This window comes from Pecten maximus, chromosome 8 (genome assembly GCF_902652985.1).
Source record: "Pecten maximus chromosome 8, xPecMax1.1, whole genome shotgun sequence".
In the NCBI taxonomy this organism is placed as follows: domain Eukaryota; kingdom Metazoa; phylum Mollusca; class Bivalvia; order Pectinida; family Pectinidae; genus Pecten; species Pecten maximus.
The window spans coordinates 8,080,328-8,103,296 of NC_047022.1; the positions used below are offsets into that span (position 1 = coordinate 8,080,328).

At 38.7% G+C, this 22,969-nt stretch overlaps 2 protein-coding genes across 2 annotated transcripts; one reads left to right on the forward strand and one right to left on the reverse strand.

Annotated features, from left to right (window-relative positions):
* The first annotated feature begins 725 nt into the window (after positions 1 to 725).
* Positions 726 to 2,948, forward strand: LOC117332372 (putative nuclease HARBI1). The gene is made up of 2 exons (XM_033891259.1): positions 726 to 929; positions 1,296 to 2,948. The coding sequence occupies exons 1-2, from the start codon at positions 808 to 810 to the stop codon at positions 2,311 to 2,313; spliced, it is 1,140 nt and encodes a 379-aa protein (XP_033747150.1). The 5' UTR covers positions 726 to 807; the 3' UTR covers positions 2,314 to 2,948.
* Positions 2,949 to 3,628: 680 nt separating this feature from the next.
* LOC117332088 (uncharacterized serine-rich protein C215.13-like) lies at positions 3,629 to 6,885 on the reverse strand. Its single transcript, XM_033890973.1, has 5 exons — positions 6,484 to 6,885; positions 5,970 to 6,114; positions 5,388 to 5,467; positions 4,677 to 5,066; positions 3,629 to 4,266 (listed from the first exon to the last, which is right to left on the reverse strand). The coding sequence occupies exons 2-5, from the start codon at positions 5,990 to 5,992 to the stop codon at positions 3,629 to 3,631; spliced, it is 1,131 nt and encodes a 376-aa protein (XP_033746864.1). The 5' UTR covers positions 5,993 to 6,114; positions 6,484 to 6,885.
* Between the last annotated feature and the right edge of the window lie 16,084 nt (positions 6,886 to 22,969).

Genomic DNA, 22,969 nt, shown 5'->3' on the forward strand with positions numbered 1-22,969 from the left:
TCATTTGGTAAGATTTCACTTATATGAACCTAATGACCTCATTATAGCATTCAGAGTAAGATTATTATTTGTTCCGTACCACCGGATCATAAATTACACAATACTCAATGCTAAACAAATCGTACAAAACATTGTATGTTCCTACCGGATAAAATTATGAGAAATTGCTCACTATCTTTCATATTCTTAATAATAAAATATTTAAACAGCTCAAATGAGGTTATTCGAATGTAGATTGAAATATGGCGGGACCTACTCGGCCAAGCCTTACACGATTTACCAAACTTACAAGATGAGACATAATAATAAGCATCATAGATATATTATGCATTAAACCACACATTAATTGTCAACGCTTACTCCTTAGGGAGGCCAGTATATCAGAAAACAATAGCGTGACACCGACGCTTCCACATGGTACTGTAGACATGGGAACTTGTAACTAATACACTAATATGCGGATAGAGGCGGACTCTAATTTCCGGACTTAGACCGTCACAGCCACACTAGATGAATCCATGACCCAAGTATGTAGTGGAAGTGTCAAGAAGGGTAGGGATAAAGCCTGTACAAGGAATGAAAAATGTCCTACTTGATTCCTGGCTCTGTCCTGCAGGTAGGGCGTAGGAATTGTCCCTAATGCCCCCATTGCAATATCGTAAGAGGCGACTAAATTTGTGATATTATCTTTCTTCAAAGAAGATGGAGAGCTAGGTCGTGCACGGTTGGGCTGTTCCAGTGAAGTTCCGGATGTGCTGAACAGATACGCGAACCGAGTAATTTGGAACAGGAAGTAGCACATCCAAAATGGCGGATCCTGTGGAAACAGCGGCAGCACTTGTCATCATAGAAGAGCTTTTTGACTCTTCAGATGACGAAGACTCCAGTGTCACGGTGCCATTACATTTTGGACTGATAGCTTTATCAATGTAAGTATTTTCAATATATTGTTTTGTTTGTATTCGCTGTATTTATATTTTATTCGTCTACCAAAACATACATTACGTCTCTGCGACTGTTCACCCGAAATTGTAATCACATTCAAGGATTTAATCGTTATGCACAAAATGTAGATCTAGTGTAATTCCACCCCCCCCCCCCCCCCCCCCCCCCCCCCCCCCCCCCATTTTTGAATTACTGCTTAAATGCTCAGGATTATATATTTTAATGTTTTAATATATACTAGGCCTATAGGGTCGAATGGCTGTCAAAAATTAAACAAAATTTATGATATTAAATTATTATAACACATTAACCTCCAATATCTTACTCCTAATTTCAATTTCAATTTTTAGGCCAGATGAAAGAGCAAAGATACGACGATACGCAGAAGAAGTTATCCCTATGTACACAGATGAAGTATTCAGAAGATTGTTCAGGATGTCTAGAGATACATTTAGTGTTCTGGTAGATTTCATAACAGAATGTCCCGATTGGCAAAGACATCACACAGGAGGATATGATCCTATACCCGTTGATAAACAGCTATATGTCACATTATGGTATTTAGGTGGCACAGACACTATAAATAAAATAGCAGACCGCTTTGGAATTGGTGAAGCGTCCGTCATTGAATGCCGAAAGAGGATTATAAAAACTATCTTAAATCACTTAAAATCTAGGTTCATAAAATGGCCAAGTCCAGGAGAAATGGCAGAAGAAGCTGATGTGTTTTCACAAAGGAATGGTTTTCCAGGTATCATTGGAGCGCTTGATGGGACACACATACACATAAGTAAGCCAAAAGATCATCCCCAGTCCTATTTCAACCGTAAAGGATATTACTCTATCCAGATGCAAGCTGTTTGTAGACACGATATGAGACTAACACACGTTTTTGTTGGATATCCTGGCAGTTGCCACGATGCACGTGTCCTTAAAAACTCAGACATTTGGAACAATGGGTTGCAACTCTGCAACAATACTTACTGCATTCTGGCTGATGGAGCCTATCCTATCAGAAGATGGTTACTCACACCTTATAGAGACAATGGCCATCTCGGAAACCGTGAACGAAGGTATAACCATTACCATTCATCCTGTAGAGTCGTTATTGAGAGGTCATTTGGGCTACTGAAAGGACGATTTCGACGTCTGCAAAACCTTCAGACAAGCAGTATCAAAACTGCATGTCAGATAATTATGGCTAGTTCTGTGTTGCATAATATATGCATTTTACAAAAAGATGAGGTCAGTGATTTCCTGGAGGAAGATGGTGATCAGCCAAATCATCACCAACCTGTTCCAAACATTGTAGAAAATGATGCGGAAGGAGTTCTCAAAAGAAATATTATTGCCAATCGACTGGTGTGAATTCATTCATATGGTGTGTATATTAACATTGAATTAAAAGGATATATGACTTCATCATCTGTTGAATAGTTATTGTGAGTAATTAAACAGAGTGTGAGTGAGATTGTATTCTTGGCATTGTACAATAACAGTACTGCTACTGATAGATCATCATTGGCTTGCTTTCAATTCAAAATTTCAGAATATGTACACAGATACTTCCTTCCTTGGATTGTTCTTCATTTTTTCAAAGTATTAAAATATATTGCACATACAATACCATGCTGATTTTTGTAATTAAATCTTTATTCTTTAACAAAATAACATGTATATATCTGCCTGATAAATTAAAAACAAAAGTTTTGCTGTACAAAATTTGGGGAAAAAGTAACAACCAAATTGTTGTCCCCTACTGTGTAAAAGGACAATGTGAAGGTCATAAGGTAAACTATTTGTTCATTGGCATAATTACAACAAATATCACAAATACTTTCAGCGAGCAACTGACCAAATAATCACACTCATAAATGATGGGGATGACAAAAAGTGCCTTCTTGCTCCATTTTCCCCCTAATACATTTTAAGTAGCTTTTAGATGAAAGCCACTGATTTTGATATGCATATGAACATATACAAGATTAGATATATTAACAGCTTTTCTATATTCAATATAGATGGGTGCCAATAGAATACATATTTTCTTTAAAACTTTTACAATATCAACATCAACACATATCCAAATGCAGTTGAAAAAAATTAGCATAAAACAAATGGTCATGGTTAAACTTGCAATCAAACATTCACTCTCTGATAACAAAGTGAATTTGAGGTTGAGGTATATAACATTGTTCTTCGAAAATGCACTGTATGGTTACAAGGTGAAAAACATTATACCGGTACAAGGGAAAATGTCAAGAAATTGAACTTATTACTATTATATAATACAATTTATGGACCATTCAGATTATGTTACCATGCCTACAATAGCAAGCAGCTTTCACAAATTAAAAATTGCCACCCTCCTCCCTTTCACATGACCTGTAATATAGGTCAAGGCCATCTGTTTGCAAACTTTGTTGTCCAAAATGTCTTTTTAAAGATAAATATTGATGACAGGCAGATGATGCACCACAAGAAAAGATCACTTTGCTCAAGGGACCAGGTGAACTAAAAACATGTAAACTAACGATTCAATCAAATCTCAATCTCTACAACCTTTTAGAGGCCAATAAAAAATCAAATATAAACAACAACAACAAAAAAGATACCAGATCTCTCCTTAAACTTGATGTCTGTCCATTTTCCCCAATAACGGTATTAAAGTAAAAAACATAAATCATTTCTTGCTTAAAGCTCCCACCAACTCTTTCAAGACATCAAGTTTTTCTCTATGTCGAGCTTCTTTCTTTTCATTTTCTGACTCTTGATTTTTCATAAAATCATTTAAAGACTGGATAACATCAGCTCTCGAGGAACATCTTCTTTTCTTGTTTGCATCGACAGGATCATTTGTATTTGGCTTCTTTCTCTTGGAAGATTCAGAGACTGTTGCATTACTTGCTGCACTAGTGGTATCTTCAGTTTCATCTCCGTCTCTACTGGTGTCTAGACTATCATCAATATCTGTATCATTCTGTGCTGTGCTGGACAGTGCTATTACTGGTACAACTGCAGGATCTTGCCCCAATAATTCTTCCATTTCTTCTTTATATTCAAAAGCTTTTGTTCCATTCCCACTTTTCTTCTGATGATCTTTGAAGTTTTTATAACCCCTTACCAAAGTCTTAAATCTTCCACTAACTTGGTCTGGTGTATAGCTGTAACCCCTTTTCTTAAGATTTGCTGAGATTTCATTCCACATGGATTTCTTTGTTTTTTGACCAGCTTCAACTTTCTTCGAGATTATCCTATAATCTTCTAGGAGAAGTAATGTTGCACTTCTATTCCATGCACCGCATCCCGAACCCTCTGTATCTGTGGTATAAAATAGGACATATCTCATGACTCAAATAAAGTAATAATCCTCACCAATATTTTCCCACAAAATGTTAAGTTTGGTTCACTGAAAAATCAAGGAACAAGATATCCATAACACTTATGTGGCTCTATTTTGATTTAACCTTTGATCAATGTTGTAGTAATTAAATGCCACATATAAAATAAGTATCATGTATATCATTTGAAATTGAACTAACTAAAAAATTCTCCAAAGTTCATCCTAAAATAATGACTTTGTATCCCATTTATAAACACATGTCCCTTTGATTTAAATGTACTTGTTTTATTCAATAATTGCCATTAAAACAAAAATAATGAGGAAAACCCCACATAAATGCACATTATCAGAACCTGTTTAAGTCTTATTACCACTTGGTTGGTATTACCTGTTGAAGAAGTGCTAGTAGATGGGCTTGGGCTTGGTCTGACGACAGAAGATGGGCTTGAGCTTGCTCTGTCGGCAGAAGATGAGCTTGGGCTTGGTCTGACAGCAGAAGATGAGCTTTGGCTTGGTCTGATGACAGAAGATGGGCTTGGGCTTGGGCTTGCTCTGCCGGCAGAAGATGAGCTTGGGCTTGGTCTGACAGCAGAAGATGAGCTTTGGCTTGGTCTGATGACAGAAGATGAGCTTGGGCTTGGTCTGATGACAGAAGATGAGCTTGGGCTGATGACATTGGTTGACCTTGATGAAGGGCTTGAGATAGAATTGGCTGCACCATCAAATGTAGTAGACATCTGAAGATGCTCCTTAACAAGGGATCCAAGGGCTTCACTGTCTATTACAAACAACAAACACAAGATAAATATTATAGATGTATATGGACAAAATCAAAAGAAATTAGATCAAAGTGAAAGAAAAACTATTTATTCAAATGGTAGTGAATTGCAGGAGTTACGTGTATTGCTATTTTTCCATCAAGGATTTTTAAGAGTACATTTTACAGAGTCTTTGGCATTAAACTTGGTATTAGTAGAGGTCCAACACAAGCTTGGGTGGAACAAGTTCCTGTCAGCAATATCAAACTATTGAGTATACCTAAGGCCCATAATGTGATGGTAATTAATTGATTTACATGCTAAAGTATTAAATTACTTACTAGATCTGTAGTATTCGGCCATCTCTGGCTCCATGTATGCTGAAATACTGCCACTTGGTGTATTGATTTGAAGCTTAACACTATAATAAGCAAAATATAACATGCATTAGGTTGTATAAATTATATCAATGTATATATTAAGAAAATAGGTTGCCTGTCAGCCATCCGGTACTCCTCAGGGAATAAATAGTGTATTTTTGTGACAATACCCGATGAGTTCAGGATGGCCTGTCAGCATGCAAGAGAAATTCAATGCTTAAAAATCCAATGAGCTATTAAAAAGCAAGAGACATTGTCTTACTGGCAATAACTCTGAAACTCTAACTATTTAAAACCACATTTTTAATCTTAACATGTATGGCAGTTTGGTGAAAATCCACTAGCACCGACAATGATTTTCTAAAATAGCGAGTGACCTGACCTTCGTGTGGCAACATTGTATTATTTTATTTATAATTGTAAAGTCTTGCAATAAATTTATCTTATCATTTTTTTAAAGGAATGTTTCTGTGTACTGTGTAGTTATATGAATATGGAAAAAAAAACTTTATCACAATTTCATGATTTGTGAAATTAAAGTACCTTTTATTGCTGGCCATATCCATTTGCACAGGGATTGCATAAAATTTCTAAATCAGCTGTTTCTCTCTGCAGCAATTCTAGTGTGTCGTAGATGGCACAGTGTGCATGGAATGTTTTATTACATAGGGTGCACCGAAGGAATATCCTGGATAATAATAATAAAACACATATAAAGAATATTACATTAAAATGACTTAAATGATAAAATTTCACAATTAGTAAAACAACTTGTCACAATTTGTGCAACAAATTAAAAAAACTGTACTGTATTATTTGAAGCTATAGGCTACATGTACAGTATGGTTTTAAAAACAACATATTAGTCTATATAACTATATTACATGAAAAAAATGTGTCAATTCTCATGGCTTTTTAAAAAGATAAAATCTGACACCATAATCATTCAAATCATAGGCCTAATTGTTTATAAAAAATGCACTTCATGCAGGATACTTTTTGGAATTGAATATTAGTCAAAACGTTGATGTAATTAGCAAGTTGTAATCACATGTACCTATAATTTCCGTCAACAAACAACGGAATATATTTTTTACTTTCTTCCTGTTCCTCAAATGCTTCTAAGGAGTAGATTGTCGGGTGTTGTTTACACATAAAGCAAGTCCACTTGGCTATAAGGGAATCTTGAGTTGAACTCTACAAAATGACAAACAAACATTAGATTAGACAGGAATATTATTGCAAAATTTATAGCCTAGCTAGGCCTAATGCAAATGCTTTTGAGAAGCACATGATCACAGGGTTTGGCAGTTGGCACGGGTTTTAAAATGATATCGTTTGACGCAAATTTGCACAAGTGATCGACTGTACGCACACAAAAATAATAATACTCCAAGAACACTTATCAGACGTTAACCTGCACCATTACGGCGTTTTTTACATCGACGATCGTAGTTCACTCACCATGCTGTCGCCATCTTGCGTACGTCATTGTTCCACTCACACCACCTCTTCTGGCGGGACAGGCTGCACATGTCCAGAACAGTGTTCCGATCCTGTTCTGTCTTACTCGGTTGCAGTTCCAATTGTTCCGGATGTTCCGGACAGCCAACCGTGCACGCCCCTAATGTTGTCACCCCAGCTTCGGTTACGTTGGTTCTCAAACGTTAATAGTTTTGGTGTAAGCTGTTTATCAATGAATGTCACATGACTAGTACAGTTGATCAATAAAGCTGCTTTTTGACATGCTTTGAACTTGATTATGTGAAAACAATACTTTTTTTGATGCACGTCCAAGAGTTAAAAGGTGTCAAAATATTACTTTACAGATATTCGGCATATATGACCTTTTGGCATTCTATCGCTTCCCAAAGCCAAATTAAAAATTCATTTTTTTGAGTAACAGTATTGCATATTTGCCAAATATGGTCATTGTGTAGCAAATACATTGGGTTTGTGTGGAGATCTCCTCCTACACTTAATAATCAATTTCTTTCAAACTAAGTATACCATGACATTAAGTTGTGTACTAGGCCCACTGTAGAACTGAGTTAAATGGGGCATTATGTATCAAAATTGATGTGGTTTGTCTGGTTATCTCTTCCAAGAATTCAAACTTGGTATGTTTCATAACCATGACATCAATTTGTGTTTTCCTGAATTGCAGTTTGACAACATTAACTAGAGATATGGACCGATGATAAGCCCTTTGTGAACTTATTTAATTAAAGCATTATTTATCATATTGGTGTGATTTGTTCGAAGGTCTCTTCCCACGATTTATAACTATCTTTTTTCAAACTTGGTATGCTTAATTACCATTTCATGAAGTTGCGTTTATTTACTGGATTTTGTTATCCCCATGAGGTCAACAGGAAACAACATTTTTTGTTATATGTTGGCCTCAAGTATCATAATTATTAGGCAATGAAACATGCGGAAAACCCACTTTTGCACACTGCAGACTCCGCTGCCATCTCTGCTTCTGTCGTTTGGGTGGCCTCAGCTTTGACACCAATTTTGAAACTGGATGCTGAACCTGGTTTTTTTCTGGACCATCCCTGTCACAGAAACACACTTCCACCTCGTGACCCACTATTTTCATCACCTGAAAGTAGAATGATATAGAATGGGTTATTGAGAATAGCAGGACTAATTTTTTTTTGATATATATTTATTTTTTGTTATGTTTTGTTGACTTTTACAGACTTCGGTCATACTCGCTAGGCTCTACCCTTAAGGCAGCCGACTTGTTACAGTCACCAAAACCTATATGCCCTGCAGGTAGGGCGTAAGAATTGTACCTGCTGCCCCCATTGCATGATCGTAAGAGCCGACTAAATTTGGGATCTTATCTTTTCTCTTCTTTCTTAACAACTTTCTTCTTCCTAATGTCTCCCTTGACACTGCCTCACATTTGGCCTTTAGTTGAGCGTTCGCCCCTGTGAGGAAGGCTTTGGGTTCTGTCCCCTGGCCGAGACATACCAGAGTCTTTACAAATGGTAGTTGCTGCTCCTGCTTAGCGCTCAGCATACAAGGAGTGGGACGACTGGTTCGCCCGTTGTCAGTATAATGTGACCGGGTGGGGTGTGCTGCTGGGTGTCTTTGGCAGTATGCTTCAGTGAGGTAGCACTCTAAATCGGCAAAAGATCCGGCCTATCACAAGGAGACTTAACACGAACATACCGCAGCCTCCCAAAACACACATACGCACTCGTTACACGCATGGGAGGCCGTCCTTAAATGACCTTAGCTGTTAATAGGACGTTAAACAAAATAAACCAAACCAAATTATTTCATTTGAATATATTTTACTAGTTATGGCCCTTTGTGTGTTATATTTGGACTGGGTTAGAAAAAGCAAGAACCTTTTAGCTACAATTTTTTTCTTTTTGTGATAGGTATAAAGTTTAATTAATATTAATGCAACAATTGAAGAATAATTTGTAAATATTCATTTCCAATGATCTTGATGACGAAGTACGAGCGTATGTTGTTCCATTCTGTCTGGTACACGTTATAGATCTATCAGAGTTACTTAATTTTATTGATAGGGTAACGGTATCACCGTGGAGGAGGTTAATGAACCTTGAATCTAATAATATTTTGAGTCCACTCCAAAGTGGATTCGGAAACCGCAGAGGAACGGTAGACCATCTGGTCAGGTTAGAAACCTTCATTCGAGAAGCTTTCGCGAAGAAGGAGCATCTAGTCGCTGTGTTCTTTGATCTGGAGAAAGCATACGATACTACATGGCAATATGGTATTATGAAAGACCTGCATGAAATTGGTGTACGTGGGAATCTCCCAAATTTCATCGCAAATTACATATCTGACAGACATTTTAAAGTTCGCGTAGGTTCAACTTATTCTGAAACAGCCAAACAGGAAATGGGAGTCCCTCAGGGTGGGATCCTTTCCGTAACACTTTTCGGTCTGAAAATCAACAGTATAACTAAATGTATTGGTAAGTCAACTTAAGGGTCTCTATTCGTTGATGACTTCTTGATCTGCTATAGGTCGAAGAACATGCACACGATAGAACGACAACTTCAACAATGTTTAGGCAAACTACAAACATGGGCAGATGAAAACGGCTTAAAATTTTCCACATCAAAAACTGTCTGCATGCACTTCTGCCAAAAACGAAAACCACATAATGATCCAGATCTAACATTAAATGGTATCAAAAATCCAGTTGTCGAGCAGACTAAATTCCTCGGACTGATTTTCGATTCGAAACTTTCCTTTGTTCCACATATAAAATAGTTGAAGGATAAGTGCTTAAAGGCAATGAACATTTTACGAGTACTATCCCATACTGACTGGGGCGCAGACCGTGAAATGCTTCTGCGCCTTTATAGGGCACGTATTCGATCAAACTCGACTATGGCTCCATCGTTTATGGATCGGGCACGCAATTCTTACCTGCAGATGCTGGATCTTATCCAAAACCAAGGATTACGTCTAGCACTTGGTGCTTTCCGAACAACACCAGTGCAGAGCCTTTATGTAGAGGCAAATGAACCGTCCTTAAATGACAGAATAAAAAAACTTGCTCTTCAATATGCCGCCAAATTGAAATCCAACCCGACAAATCCGGCTTTTGCTCTTGTTGTCAATCCGCAATACTAAAACATATTTACTCAAAACCAAAAACTCTTACCAACATTTAGCATTAGAATTTCTAAATTTCTTCATGAACTTAACATTAGTTTAGACAACATAGGCGAGTACACCGTAACTGAGGTACCACCGTGGCTTGTCGAAACACCTGATATTAACCTTACTCTGCATGAGAGGGCAAAGTCGAGTGTGTTACCTGAAGAGCACAAATCTTCTTTTCGGGAGTGCATTGCAGATTTTCCTGATCATGTTAAGATCTACACTGATGGCTCAAAAGATGGTGAGAAGGTATCGGCAGCATACTACACCGATCACTATTGTTCTTCAATCCGTCTACCAGATGGCGCCTCCATTTTCTCTACTGAAGCATGTACCATCGATTTGGCCCTCGACCATATCGATGAACAACGCATCAAAAAGGCAATTATTTGTTCTGACTCTCTGTCTGTCCTTCAGAGTTTACAATTACGAGACCCTAAAAATATACTCATACAAAACCTTGTCTTTTGAATATCTCTTATTAAAAAAAAAAATGCAAAATAACATTACTTTGGATTCCGAGCCATGTCGGAATTAAAGGTAACGCAATTTTTGACCGCCAAGTAAAACATGCTTTAAATCTGCAACAAACAAATATCAAAATACCATATACAGATTTCAAACCTATAATTAGCTCTGCCATCCAGAGTAAATGGCAGCAACGCTGGTCTCTCGAGACGAACAAAAACTTTTTAAAATACAACCGAAAGTCAAAGCGTCAACTCCGGGTTGGAAGGATCGTAGAGAGGAAATAATCCTCCAAGGCTCCGTACTGGGCACACATATCCTACTCATTCGTTCCCTTTAAAACGAGAAGATTCACCAATATGTCATGCATGTGATGCTCAATTCACAGTGGAACTTTTTTTTTTAAATGTTCCGATTTCAAGCACATTCGTGAAAAATACTTTCGAGTCGCGGATTTGAAAATTTCAGTTCCGTGGATTCGACAAAATTATTGTGCTACTTGAAAGAAATCGATCTATTCTATATATAGACTTTGATGTCTTTTACCTTACTCTAAGTTCACATAATCTATCTGATTTTAACTTTAAAAATAAAACTTGATAGTATATTGTTTGGCCCTAAATGACCCTAGTTGTCGATGGGCCGTAAAACATAAACAAAGAAATAAACGATAATAATAGTATCGCGAAATGAAGAATTTAATGATAAATTAACATTGAATTAGATACAATACTGTCATTTTACACATGACTTAAATTAGCATAGCCATGCATGCCTCATGACGTTACACATCACAGACGATATGACGCTTGAACGCCGACATACGGTATACCAACAGGAACTTGCGTCTTGGATTTTATGGTATTTAGTTTATTTGGTTGAAATATTCGCGTGTCAATATTTTCACATGTCATTATGTTCGCGGAAGGATTATTTCTCGGATATTTAATGGTGGCCCTGCAGGTAGGGCGTAAGAATTGTGCCTGCTGCCCCCATTGCATGATCGTAAGAGGCGACTAAATTTGGGATCTTATCTTTTCTCTTCTTTCTTAACAGCTTTCTTCTTCCTAATGTCTCCCTTGACAATGCCTCACTTTTGGCCTTCAGTTAAGCGTTCGCCCCTGTGAGGACGGCTTTGGGTTATGTCCCCTGGCCGAGACATACCAGAGTCTTTAGAAATGGTAGTTGCTACTCCTGCTTAGCGCTCAGCATATTTGGAGTGGGACGACTGGTTCGCCCGTTGTCAGTATAATGTGACCGGGTGGGGTGTGCTGATGGATGTCTTCGGCAGTATGCTTCAGTGAGATAGCACTTTAAATCGGCAAAAGTTCCGGCCTATCACAAGGAGACTTAACACGAACATACCGCAGCCTCCCAAAACACACATACGCACTTACCACACGCATACATGTCGCACGCATGGGAGGCCGTCCTTAAATGACCTTAGATGTTAATAGGACGTTAAACAAAATAAACCAAACCAAACCAAACCCAAAACACACATACGCACTTGCCACACACACGCATGCATGTCGCACGAACGGGAGGCCGTCCTTAAATGACCTTAGCTGTTAATAGGACGTTAAACAAAATAAACCAAACCAAACCCAAAACACACATACGCACTTGCCACACGCATGCATGTCGCACGAACGGGAGGCCGTCCTTAAATGACCTTAGCTGTTAATAGGACGTTAAACAAAATAAACCAAACCAAACCAAACTTAATGGTCGCGAAATAAGCGATTCCACTTTTACAGTATACAAAATTGATTCCTTATATATGTGCATGTATCAGTATAACCTTGTCTTTATATTTCAATTCTTAGTCAGAATCTCTCAACCTTGTATCCATGTATAAATTGTATTATCTGATACATCCTATCAAATTTTATCTATAGTTCTTATTCTAATCAGAATGATTTTCATTGGTTCATAAACATATGTGTAACTTACTACATTACCGAGAATATTTCTTTTGAAATTTTCAATCATTTGGGAAGTCCTGTTAAAAGGTATCTTTCTGTATGACCAAACATGTCTGTCATTGTTTCCCCTTATAGATGTTTCTTCCTCCATTTGATCCCAATAGGTCCCAAGGTTTACCTCATCTGACAGAAGTCCGCTGATCCTACACTGGATGTATGTGGCAACATGTTGGCAAGATTTTTTTCTGCATATAATGCAATGAATGCCATTAGATTTCTTTATCAAAAGTCCACATAATCCATCTGCTAGGAGCCAAACCATTTCAGAAGGAACTTTGAACGCATAAAATGCAGCCTATGAACATAAATTAAAGAAAATTTCATTGGAAAATAATATCTATAAAGGTTCTTTTTAATAAGTGATACTTAATGAAGTAAAACTGAATTTAAGTTTTAATTTTGCCTCCATTCGATACATAAAATCAATTTGGTAAAAATCACCCAAAAGATCATCATGTTTTCCATTTGTTGACATGTATTTTTCAAAATGAAGATACATGCAAATTGCTACAACAATTGAACCTAATATTAATATTAAATTGCATTATTATTTCAGGATCTAAAAAGATCCATAAATTGGATTTATCTCTTATCTACAGCATTCCAAGAGAGACTTCAACCTTTCACAAAGTTTGTCAAACTGGTTTGGAATATTATCAATAACCCAAATTGTATAGAAACAAGAATTACTCGTAATTATATTCTCACAATTCCAGCTTTATCTATAATGGACTAGAGAGATACTGTCTGCGTCATAGTTTAACTGTGTATGTATGTATACATGACATGACATACCGCCCTCAGTTTCTTCTCTTGATAAGAGTGATCATCATCGGAACCTTTTTGTTGGAAAAATGAAAATCATTAATCCCACAAATGTATTTGTAATGTCCACTCCTCTACGATACACTTCAATACAACGATACCCCTTAGAAGGTCATCTCAACATGACTTTTGAGCTTCAAATATAAGCCATTGAAAACTGGTCAATGACGTCATCAATCAACCAATGGCAAAGAGTCTTATACGAGCCTTCAGTTGCATCTCCTTAGTATTTGCGACTAAATTCAGAGCTTGATTTGAAATACATGTACGAAAAATTTCGCAAACATAACTGAATTATGTTAATGGCTACAGTAATCATGCTGAGATGACCTACGGGGCATCGTTAGATCTTGTATTGAAGTGTATCGTAGAGTATTTTAGAGGAGCGGAAATAACAAGTCTAATTTAAATTATATTGACAAATGTATATACTATAAATCATTATATCACACAAATAATCAGCATTGTTGCATATGATATCTGAAGTTGCCATAATTTGTAATACCAAATATTGGTTACAAGTAAATATACTTAGGAAAATTCAATAGTAAATATCTGACATAAGTCGTTTAAAAGAAAAAAAATGAAATAAGAATGAAAATGTGCTGCCATATTTGTTGATGGGCCGTAAAACATAAACAAACAAATAAACGATAACAATAGTATCGCGAAATGAAGAATTTAATGATAAATTAACATTGAATTAGATACAATACTGTCATTTTACACATGACTTAAATTAGCATAGCCATGCATGCCTCATGACGTTACACATCAAAGACGATATGACGCTTGAACGCCGACATACGGTATACCACCAGGAACTTGCGTCTTGGATTTTATGGTTTTTAGTTTATTTGGTTGAAATATTCGCGTGTCAATATTTTCACATGTCATTATGTTCGCGGGAGGATTATTTCTCGGATATTTAATGGTGGCCCTGCAGGTAGGGCGTAAGAATTGTGCCTGCTGCCCCCATTGCATGATCGTAAGAGGCGACTAAATTTGGGATCTTATCTTTTCTCTTCTTTCTTAACAGCTTTCTTCTTCCTAATGTCTCCCTTGACAATGCCTCACTTTTGGCCTTCAGTTAAGCGTTCGCCCCTGTGAGGACGGCTTTGGGTTATGTCCCCTGGCCGAGACATACCAGAGTCTTTAGAAATGGTAGTTGCTACTCCTGCTTAGCGCTCAGCATATTTGGAGTGGGACGACTGGTTGGCCCGTTGTCAGTATAATGTGACCGGGTGGGGTGTGCTAATGGATGTCTTCGGCAGTATGCTTCAGTGAGATAGCACTTTAAATCGGCAAAAGTTCCGGCCTATCACAAGGAGACTTAACACGAACATACCGCAGCCTCCCAAAACACACATACGCACTTACCACACGCATACATGTCGCACGCATGGGAGGCCGTCCTTAAATGACCTTAGATGTTAATAGGACGTTAAACAAAATAAACCAAACCAAATTATTTCATTTGAATATATTTTACTAGTTATGGCCCTTTGTGTGTTATATTTGGACTGGGTTAGAAAAAGCAAGAACCTTTTAGCTACAATTTTTTTCTTTTTGTTTCTTCCGGGAGGATTACTACCTTGCCGTGGTCCGGAAGCTTGAGCGTTTCAATGAAACTTTGGGCTTGGCTGGCCAGAGCTTCAGTAGCTCTTGTTAGGTCAAACCATGCCAGAGAGGTCAAAGTTGAGGAACCAGACCAAAAGTAATCTAATGCAGTAGCTCAATTTTGAGCCAAACCGTTTGCCGTGGTTTGCGTCCCGTAAATCCGGAGAAGAAGGTCCTGGTCGTTGAGTAGTTTGGATGTTGATTCTAAATCATGCCAGTCTGCAACACACGACTTTGGCTTCAGACTCGGACTAGACGGGTGGCAATATGGTCCCTGTATTTTCAATCGGCTGGTCACATCTCCAGACGACAGTGGCTTAGGGGCAATCGTGGGAGAACCAAACTACTGCTTTGGAGAACCAAACTGTTTCACTCTCTTGCGAGTATACTATTTGATGTAACCCTGACACTTTTGACACTGGAAACCCGTGCCAACAAAAGTGTCCCCTAGTTGGGCTCCGTGGTGGGTGGGGACAAAAGTAGTGAACAATTTATAAATACATATGGGTACAAACAATCAAAATGACACAAAACGCAAAGGCGAGTCATCAAACACAACAGACACACGACAAACAAAATCTATACCTAATCAAACCCCACAAACAAAAACAATACCAAATCCAACCGAAACTGCGACCAAAACTGCATCTGGAACTGGAGCCTCTCCGTTGTTCCCTCATTTCCTGACCATGTCCTCCAGAGATAAGGGTAAGAAAACCTCCGAGTTATCGCCTATCCTGTCGAGGAAGGGAATTCAGGGAATAGCGGGCGAGGTAAAGTCCGTCAAGCCAATGAGATCTGGTGTTCTCCTCATTGAGGTTTACCGCCGTCAACAGGCGGTGAATCTCATGGGTACTTCCAGTTTTGCCGGTCTCAATGTCGAGGTGAAGCCTCACGCTTCACTGAATTCTTCAAAGGGAGTAATCAGGTGCCCCGCATTGAAGAACGACTCCGAGGCCGACATACTGGAGTACTTCCAACATGTTGAGAGCATCCATGTTTCGGAGGTTAGGCGGATCCGTTCCAGACGCAATGGCCAAACAATAAACACAAACACATTCATTCTCACGTTCGGAGTGCCGCAGCTACCTCAGACGGTAACTATAGGTTACCAGAGGTACGGTGTCTCCGCCTACATCCCCAACCCTCTGCGGTGCCGGAACTGTCAAAAGTACGGACATCACGAGGACAGATGTGGACGGAACACTGTCTGCGAACACTGCGGACGTGAAGGCCACACAGACAACGACCAATGCAACATTGTTGGCAAGCGTTGCATAAACTGCCAGGGTAACCATGCGGCCTCATCTCGAGACTGTCCTGCCTGGAAGAAGGAAAGGGAAGTCCTCCGGGTGAAATATACCGAGAATATTTCCTTTCCTGAAGCCAGGAGGATTGTCGAGAGCAAGGACAGCACAAACCCAACGTTTGCCACAATTGTTAAAAAGTCGTCAGCAGGTACCGTCTCGGTGAAGGATGCTTCTATCCAAGCATTTGAGGACCAGTCTGCCTGGGGTCCAGATGCTCCCGAGATGGCAAACCTACCTAAATACAAACAATTAATTGGGAGAGCCTCTCGCTGGAGTGCCACCCCCAAACCTCCAGAGCCTTCAAAACCCATTAAACACACACCACCACCAATCGAACCATCACCATCGACTACAAAAACCAACACAAACGAACGTAAATCTAAGGTAGGTGCCGACCACCATAGACGACGAACTCTGTCTCAGCCGTCGGTCGACACCTCCCGAATTACCAAACGACCTGCCACTACACCCCCTCAAGACCAAAGAACACCAAAATCTAGGGTTCGGATCAATAGGCATCCCTCCCTAAACAACAAACCGGCCAAGGGTTCAGATGACCCTATCCTTGGCTACAACAGGTATGGCGTTCTTATGGACGACAGTGAACAGCATATCACCAACGTTGCTGTTACTAGACAGCCTACACCAGGCAGCCCTGTCAGTCCGAAGAACGACCAGCATGAACCAGGATAATGGCCAACAATAACAACAGGATCATACAATGGAATATACGCGGACTACGAGCAAATATAGAAGAGTTTCAAAATCTATCAAAAGAGTTTAGACCTGCCTTATTTTGCCTACAGGAGGTCATGTTAAAAAACCCAATTACCCTTAGAAATTTCTCGCTGTATAATAACACCACAGCTATAGGAATCAAAGCAGCAGGAGGCGCAGCTGTAGCTGTCAATAAAAATATTCCTCACAGAATGATCACGTTAAACACAAATTTACAGGCTGTCGCTGTATGTGCAACTTTACACAGACAAGTAACTGTCTGTTCAATTTATCTTCCTCCAAGTGTTGCTTTCACTAGTGAGCAACTGAATAACCTCGTCTCTCAACTCCCAACACCATACATAATTCTCGGAGATTTTAATGGGCATAACAGCATGTGGGGCTCTCCGAACACAGACGAGAGAGGAAGACGTATTGAGGAATTTATAGATAAAAACAATTTGTGCCTTTTAAACAACAATACCCCAACATATTTACACCCTGCTACAGGCTCCCGTACCCACATCGACCTATCACTATGCCATCCCTCCATTTTTCTCGATTATGACTGGAAGGTTAATAATGATTTATGCGGGAGTGATCACTTCCCTATTTTTCTAAATAATATTGGGACTCCTCTTGATAAAACACCTCCTCGATGGAATATGCACAAAGCGGATTGGGTTCAATTCCAACACCTGTGCAACGAGGAGCTTACTGTGGAAAAATTAACTAATCTCGATGATTCAATTAAAACATTTACCGAAACTCTTACTTTTATTGCCGAAAAAACTATACCAAAGTCCGTTCCAAAACCTACAAAGTTTCTTCTATCTGAAGAATCTTTTATTAATAGATCCGGCCGAAAGGCAGCTCTAAGACGATTTTTGACTTCCCCAACTGTTGAAAATTACAATAATTTTAAAATTTGGAGAGCAAAGGCTCGACGATCTATCAAATCCGATAAAAAGAATAGCTGGAAGGAATACGTTTCTAAAATATCTTCAAACACATCATCTAAAAAGGTATGGGATCAACTGCGAAAAATAAGTGGAAAAAGAAAAACGGCACCATCATCCCACCTTATCAATAAAAAAAAAATTTTCTCTTCTAAATCAGAAATTGCAAATGCATTCGCCAAAAATATAGCCCAAAACTCATCGGCCAAAAACCACTCCCAAAAATTCCAACGATATAAAAAAGAGAAAGAAAAGAAACGTCTTAATTTTAAATCCTCCAACACAGAAAGTTACAATAAACCATTCAATCTCCCAGAGTTGCTTGAATCCTTAAACAAATCACAAGATTCAGCAGCTGGGCCAGATGAAATTCCGTACCAATTCCTAAAACATCTACCGGAATCATCTTTACGTTGTCTCCTTTATATTTTTAATCAAGTCTACGAATCAGGAAAGATCCCAGATTCTTGGAAGGAATCTACAATTATTCCAATTCCAAAACCTGGTAAGGACACCACTGAACCAATTAATTATCGTCCAATCTCTCTAACAAGCTGCATATGCAAAACCCTTGAACGGATGATAAACACTAGACTAGTTTGGTTCCTTGAATCTAATAATATTTTGAGTCCACTCCAAAGTGGATTCAGAAACCGCAGAGGAACGGTAGACCATCTGGTCAGGTTAGAAACCTTCATTCGAGAAGCTTTCGCGAAGAAGGAGCATCTAGTCGCTGTGTTCTTTGATCTGGAGAAAGCATACGATACTACATGGCAATATGGTATTATGAAAGACCTGCATGAAATTGGTGTACGTGGGAATCTCCCAAAATTCATCGCAAATTACATATCTGACAGACATTTTAAAGTTCGCGTAGGTTCAACTTATTCTGAAACAGCCAAACAGGAAATGGGAGTCCCTCAGGGTGGAATCCTTTCCGTAACACTTTTCGGTCTGAAAATCAACAGTATAACTAAATGTCCCGGTAAGTCAACTGAAGGGTCTCTCTTCGTTGATGACTTCTTGATCTGCTATAGGTCAAAGAACATGCACACGATAGAACGACAACTTCAACAATGTCTAGGCAAACTACAAACATGGGCAGATGAAAACGGCTTCAAATTCTCCAGATCAAAAACTGTCTGCATGCACTTCTGCCAAAAACGAAAACCACATAATGATCCAGACCTAACATTAAATGATATCAGAATTCCAGTTGTCGAGCAGACTAAATTCCTCGGACTAATTTTCGATTCGAAACTCTCCTTTGTTCCACATATAAAATACTTGAAAGATAAGTGCTCAAAGGCAATGAACATTTTACGAGTACTATCCCATACTGACTGGGGTGCAGACCGTGAAATGCTTCTGCGCCTTTATAGGACGCTTATTCGATCAAAACTCGACTATGGCTCAATCGTTTATGGATCGGCACGAAATTCTTACCTGCAGATGCTTGATCCTATCCAAAACCAAGGATTACGTCTGGTACTTGGTGCTTTTCGAACAACACCTGTGCAGAGCCTTTATGTAGAGGCAAATGAACCATCCTTAAATGACAGAAGGAAAAAGCTTTCTCTTCAATATGCCGCCCAATTGAAATCCAACCCGAAAAATCCAGCTTTTGACCTTGTTGTCAATCCGCAATACCAAAACATATTTACTCAAAACCAAAAACTCCTACCAACATTTGGCATTAGAATTTCTAACTTTCTTCAGGAACTTGACATAAGTTTAGACAACATAGGCGAGTACACCGTAACTGATGTACCACCGTGGCTTGTCGAATCACCTGATATTAACCTTACTCTACATGAGAGGGCAAAGTCGAGCGTATTACCCGAAGAGCACAAATCTTCTTTTCGGGAGTGCATTGCAGATTTTCCTGATCATGTTCAGATCTACACTGATGGCTCAAAAGATGGAGTAAAGGTCTCCGCAGCATGCTATTCCGATCACCATTGCTCTTCAATCCGCTTACCAGATGGTGCCTCTATCTTCTCTGCGGAAGCATGTGCCATCGATTTGGCCCTCGACCATATCGAAGAACAACGCATCAGAAAAGCAATCATTTGTTCCGACTCTCTATCCGTCCTTCAGAATTTACAATCACGAGATCCAAAGAACATACTCATACAAAACCTTGTTTTACGAATATCTCGTATCTTAAAAAAATGCAAAATAACATTACTTTGGATTCCGAGCCATGTCGGAATTAAAGGCAACGAACTTGTTGACCGCCAAGCAAAACTTGCTCTAAATCTGCAACAAACAAATATTAAAATACCATATACAGATTTCAAACCTCTAATTAGTTCTGCCATTCAGAGTAAATGGCAGCAACGCTGGTCTCTCGAGACGAGCAACAAACTTTTTAAAGTACAACCAAAACTTAAAACATCAAAACCAAGCCGGAAGGATCGTAGAGAGGAAATAGTCCTCTCTCGGCTCCGTACCGGGCACACATATACTACTCATTCGTTCCTTTTGAAACGAGAGGATCCACCGGTGTGTTATGCATGTGATGTTCAATTCACAGTGCAGCATTTTTTAATAGAATGTTCCGATTTTAAGCATATTCGTGATAAATACTTTCGAGTCCCGGATATGAAAACCCTTTTCAGTTCCGTGGATTCGAAAACAATATTTAGCTACTTGAAAGAAATCGATCTATTTTATAGACTTTGATGTCTTTTACGTTACTGTCTTTGACGTTCTATTGATAACAAAGTTCACATAATCTACTCGTACATATTAATTCACATAATCTATTCGTACATATATATATATCACCATTTTTAACCACCTTTTATCATAATGATGTAAATATACGATACGGATGCTTTTAAAAATGACAAATTTTATCCGATTTTAACTTTAAAAATAAAACATGTTAGAATATTGTTTGGCCCTAAATGACCCTAGTTGTCGATGGGCCGTAAAACATAAACAAACAAACAAAAACAAATTTTTGTGATAGGTATAAAGTTTAATTAATATTAATGCAACAATTGAAGAATAATTTGTAAATATTCATTTCCAATGATCTTGATGACGAAGTACGAGCGTATGTTGTTCCATTCTGTCTGGTACACGTTATAGATCTATCAGAGTTACTTAATTTTATTGATAGGGTAACGGTATCACCGTGGAGGAGGTTAATGAACCTTGAATCTAATAATATTTTGAGTCCACTCCAAAGTGGATTCAGAAACCGCAGAGGAACGGTAGACCATCTGGTCAGGTTAGAAACCTTCATTCGAGAAGCTTTCGCGAAGAAGGCGCATCTAGTCGCTGTGTTCTTTGATCTGGAGAAAGCATACGATACTACATGGCAATATGGTATTATGAAAGACCTGCATGAAATTGGTGTACGTGGGAATCTCCCAAAATTCATCGCAAATTACATATCTGACAGACATTTTAAAGTTCGCGTAGGTTCAACTTATTCTGAAACAGCCAAACAGGAAATGGGAGTCCCTCAGGGTGGGATCCTTTCCGTAACACTTTTCGGTCTGAAAATCAACAGTATAACTAAATGTATTGGTAAGTCAACTTAAGGGTCTCTATTCGTTGATGACTTCTTGATCTGCTATAGGTCGAAGAACATGCACACGATAGAACGACAACTTCAACAATGTTTAGGCAAACTACAAACATGGGCAGATGAAAACGGCTTAAAATTTTCCACATCAAAAACTGTCTGCATGCACTTCTGCCAAAAACGAAAACCACATAATGATCCAGATCTAACATTAAATGGTATCAAAATCCAGTTGTCGAGCAGACTAAATTCCTCGGACTGATTTTCGATTCGAAACTTTCCTTTGTTCCACATATAAAATAGTTGAAGGATAAGTGCTTAAAGGCAATGAACATTTTACGAGTACTATCCCATACTGACTGGGGCGCAGACCGTGAAATGCTTCTGCGCCTTTATAGGGCACGTATTCGATCAAACTCGACTATGGCTCCATCGTTTATGGATCGGGCACGCAATTCTTACCTGCAGATGCTGGATCTTATCCAAAACCAAGGATTACGTCTAGCACTTGGTGCTTTCCGAACAACACCAGTGCAGAGCCTTTATGTAGAGGCAAATGAACCGTCCTTAAATGACAGAATAAAAAAACTTGCTCTTCAATATGCCGCCAAATTGAAATCCAACCCGAAAAATCCGGCTTTTGCTCTTGTTGTAAATCCGCAATACTAAAACATATTTACTCAAAACCAAAAACTCTTACCAACATTTAGCATTAGAATTTCTAAATTTCTTCATGAACTTAACATTAGTTTAGACAACATAGGCGAGTACACCGTAACTGAGGTACCACCGTGGCTTGTCGAAACACCTGATATTAACCTTACTCTGCATGAGAGGGCAAAGTCGAGTGTGTTACCTGAAGAGCACAAATCTTCTTTTCGGGAGTGCATTGCAGATTTTCCTGATCATGTTAAGATCTACACTGATGGCTCAAAAGATGGTGAGAAGGTATCGGCAGCATACTACACCGATCACTATTGTTCTTCAATCCGTCTACTAGCCCGAGTTTCCTCTGGCCCTGTCACCATGTCTGGTGTAGGGCCAGAGCGCACTACTATATGAAAACGTGGAATTCTCCGACACCGTTTGGTGTCGCTAAGAATCTGGTGCAAATACAATAAAATCGGGAGTGACATAACACCTACCTTACATATATGGATAAATGAGATATTTATTTACCCCAGAACACCCATTTAGTCCCACATAGGTGTTTTATTCCGTCCGTATAGACCCTCGCTTTACGCTAGTCAAAATTTCATACTGTTGACCCGCCATTTTGTAAGTGATAGTACGACTAACCACCCGAATCGGAACGCAATGGACCGAAAAGACCACATATCAATTATTGTGTTTTTCTTCTTACATAGTAAAAATTAAGAAAACTAAGCTTATTATTTCCCAAAACCTGTTATATTCAATTCAAAAATTTATTATTTATAAACTATAA

What these genes read in the sequence shown, in the direction of transcription:
- LOC117332088 (XM_033890973.1), bottom strand. Translation starts at nt 5,992, where the DNA reads ATGGATATGGCCAGCAATAAAAG. An exon ending in GGCCGAATACTACAGATCTA is followed by an intron (nt 5,067 to 5,387) that starts GTAAGTAATTTA and finishes TGTTTGTAATAG; the next exon opens with ACAGTGAAGCCCTTGGATCC. An exon ending in TACTAGCACTTCTTCAACAG is followed by an intron (nt 4,267 to 4,676) that starts GTAATACCAACC and finishes TTTATACCACAG; the next exon opens with ATACAGAGGGTTCGGGATGC.
- LOC117332372 (XM_033891259.1), top strand. Translation starts at nt 808, where the DNA reads ATGGCGGATCCTGTGGAAACAGCGGCAGCACTTGTCATCATAGAAGAG. An exon ending in GGACTGATAGCTTTATCAAT is followed by an intron (nt 930 to 1,295) that starts GTAAGTATTTTC and finishes TTCAATTTTTAG; the next exon opens with GCCAGATGAAAGAGCAAAGA.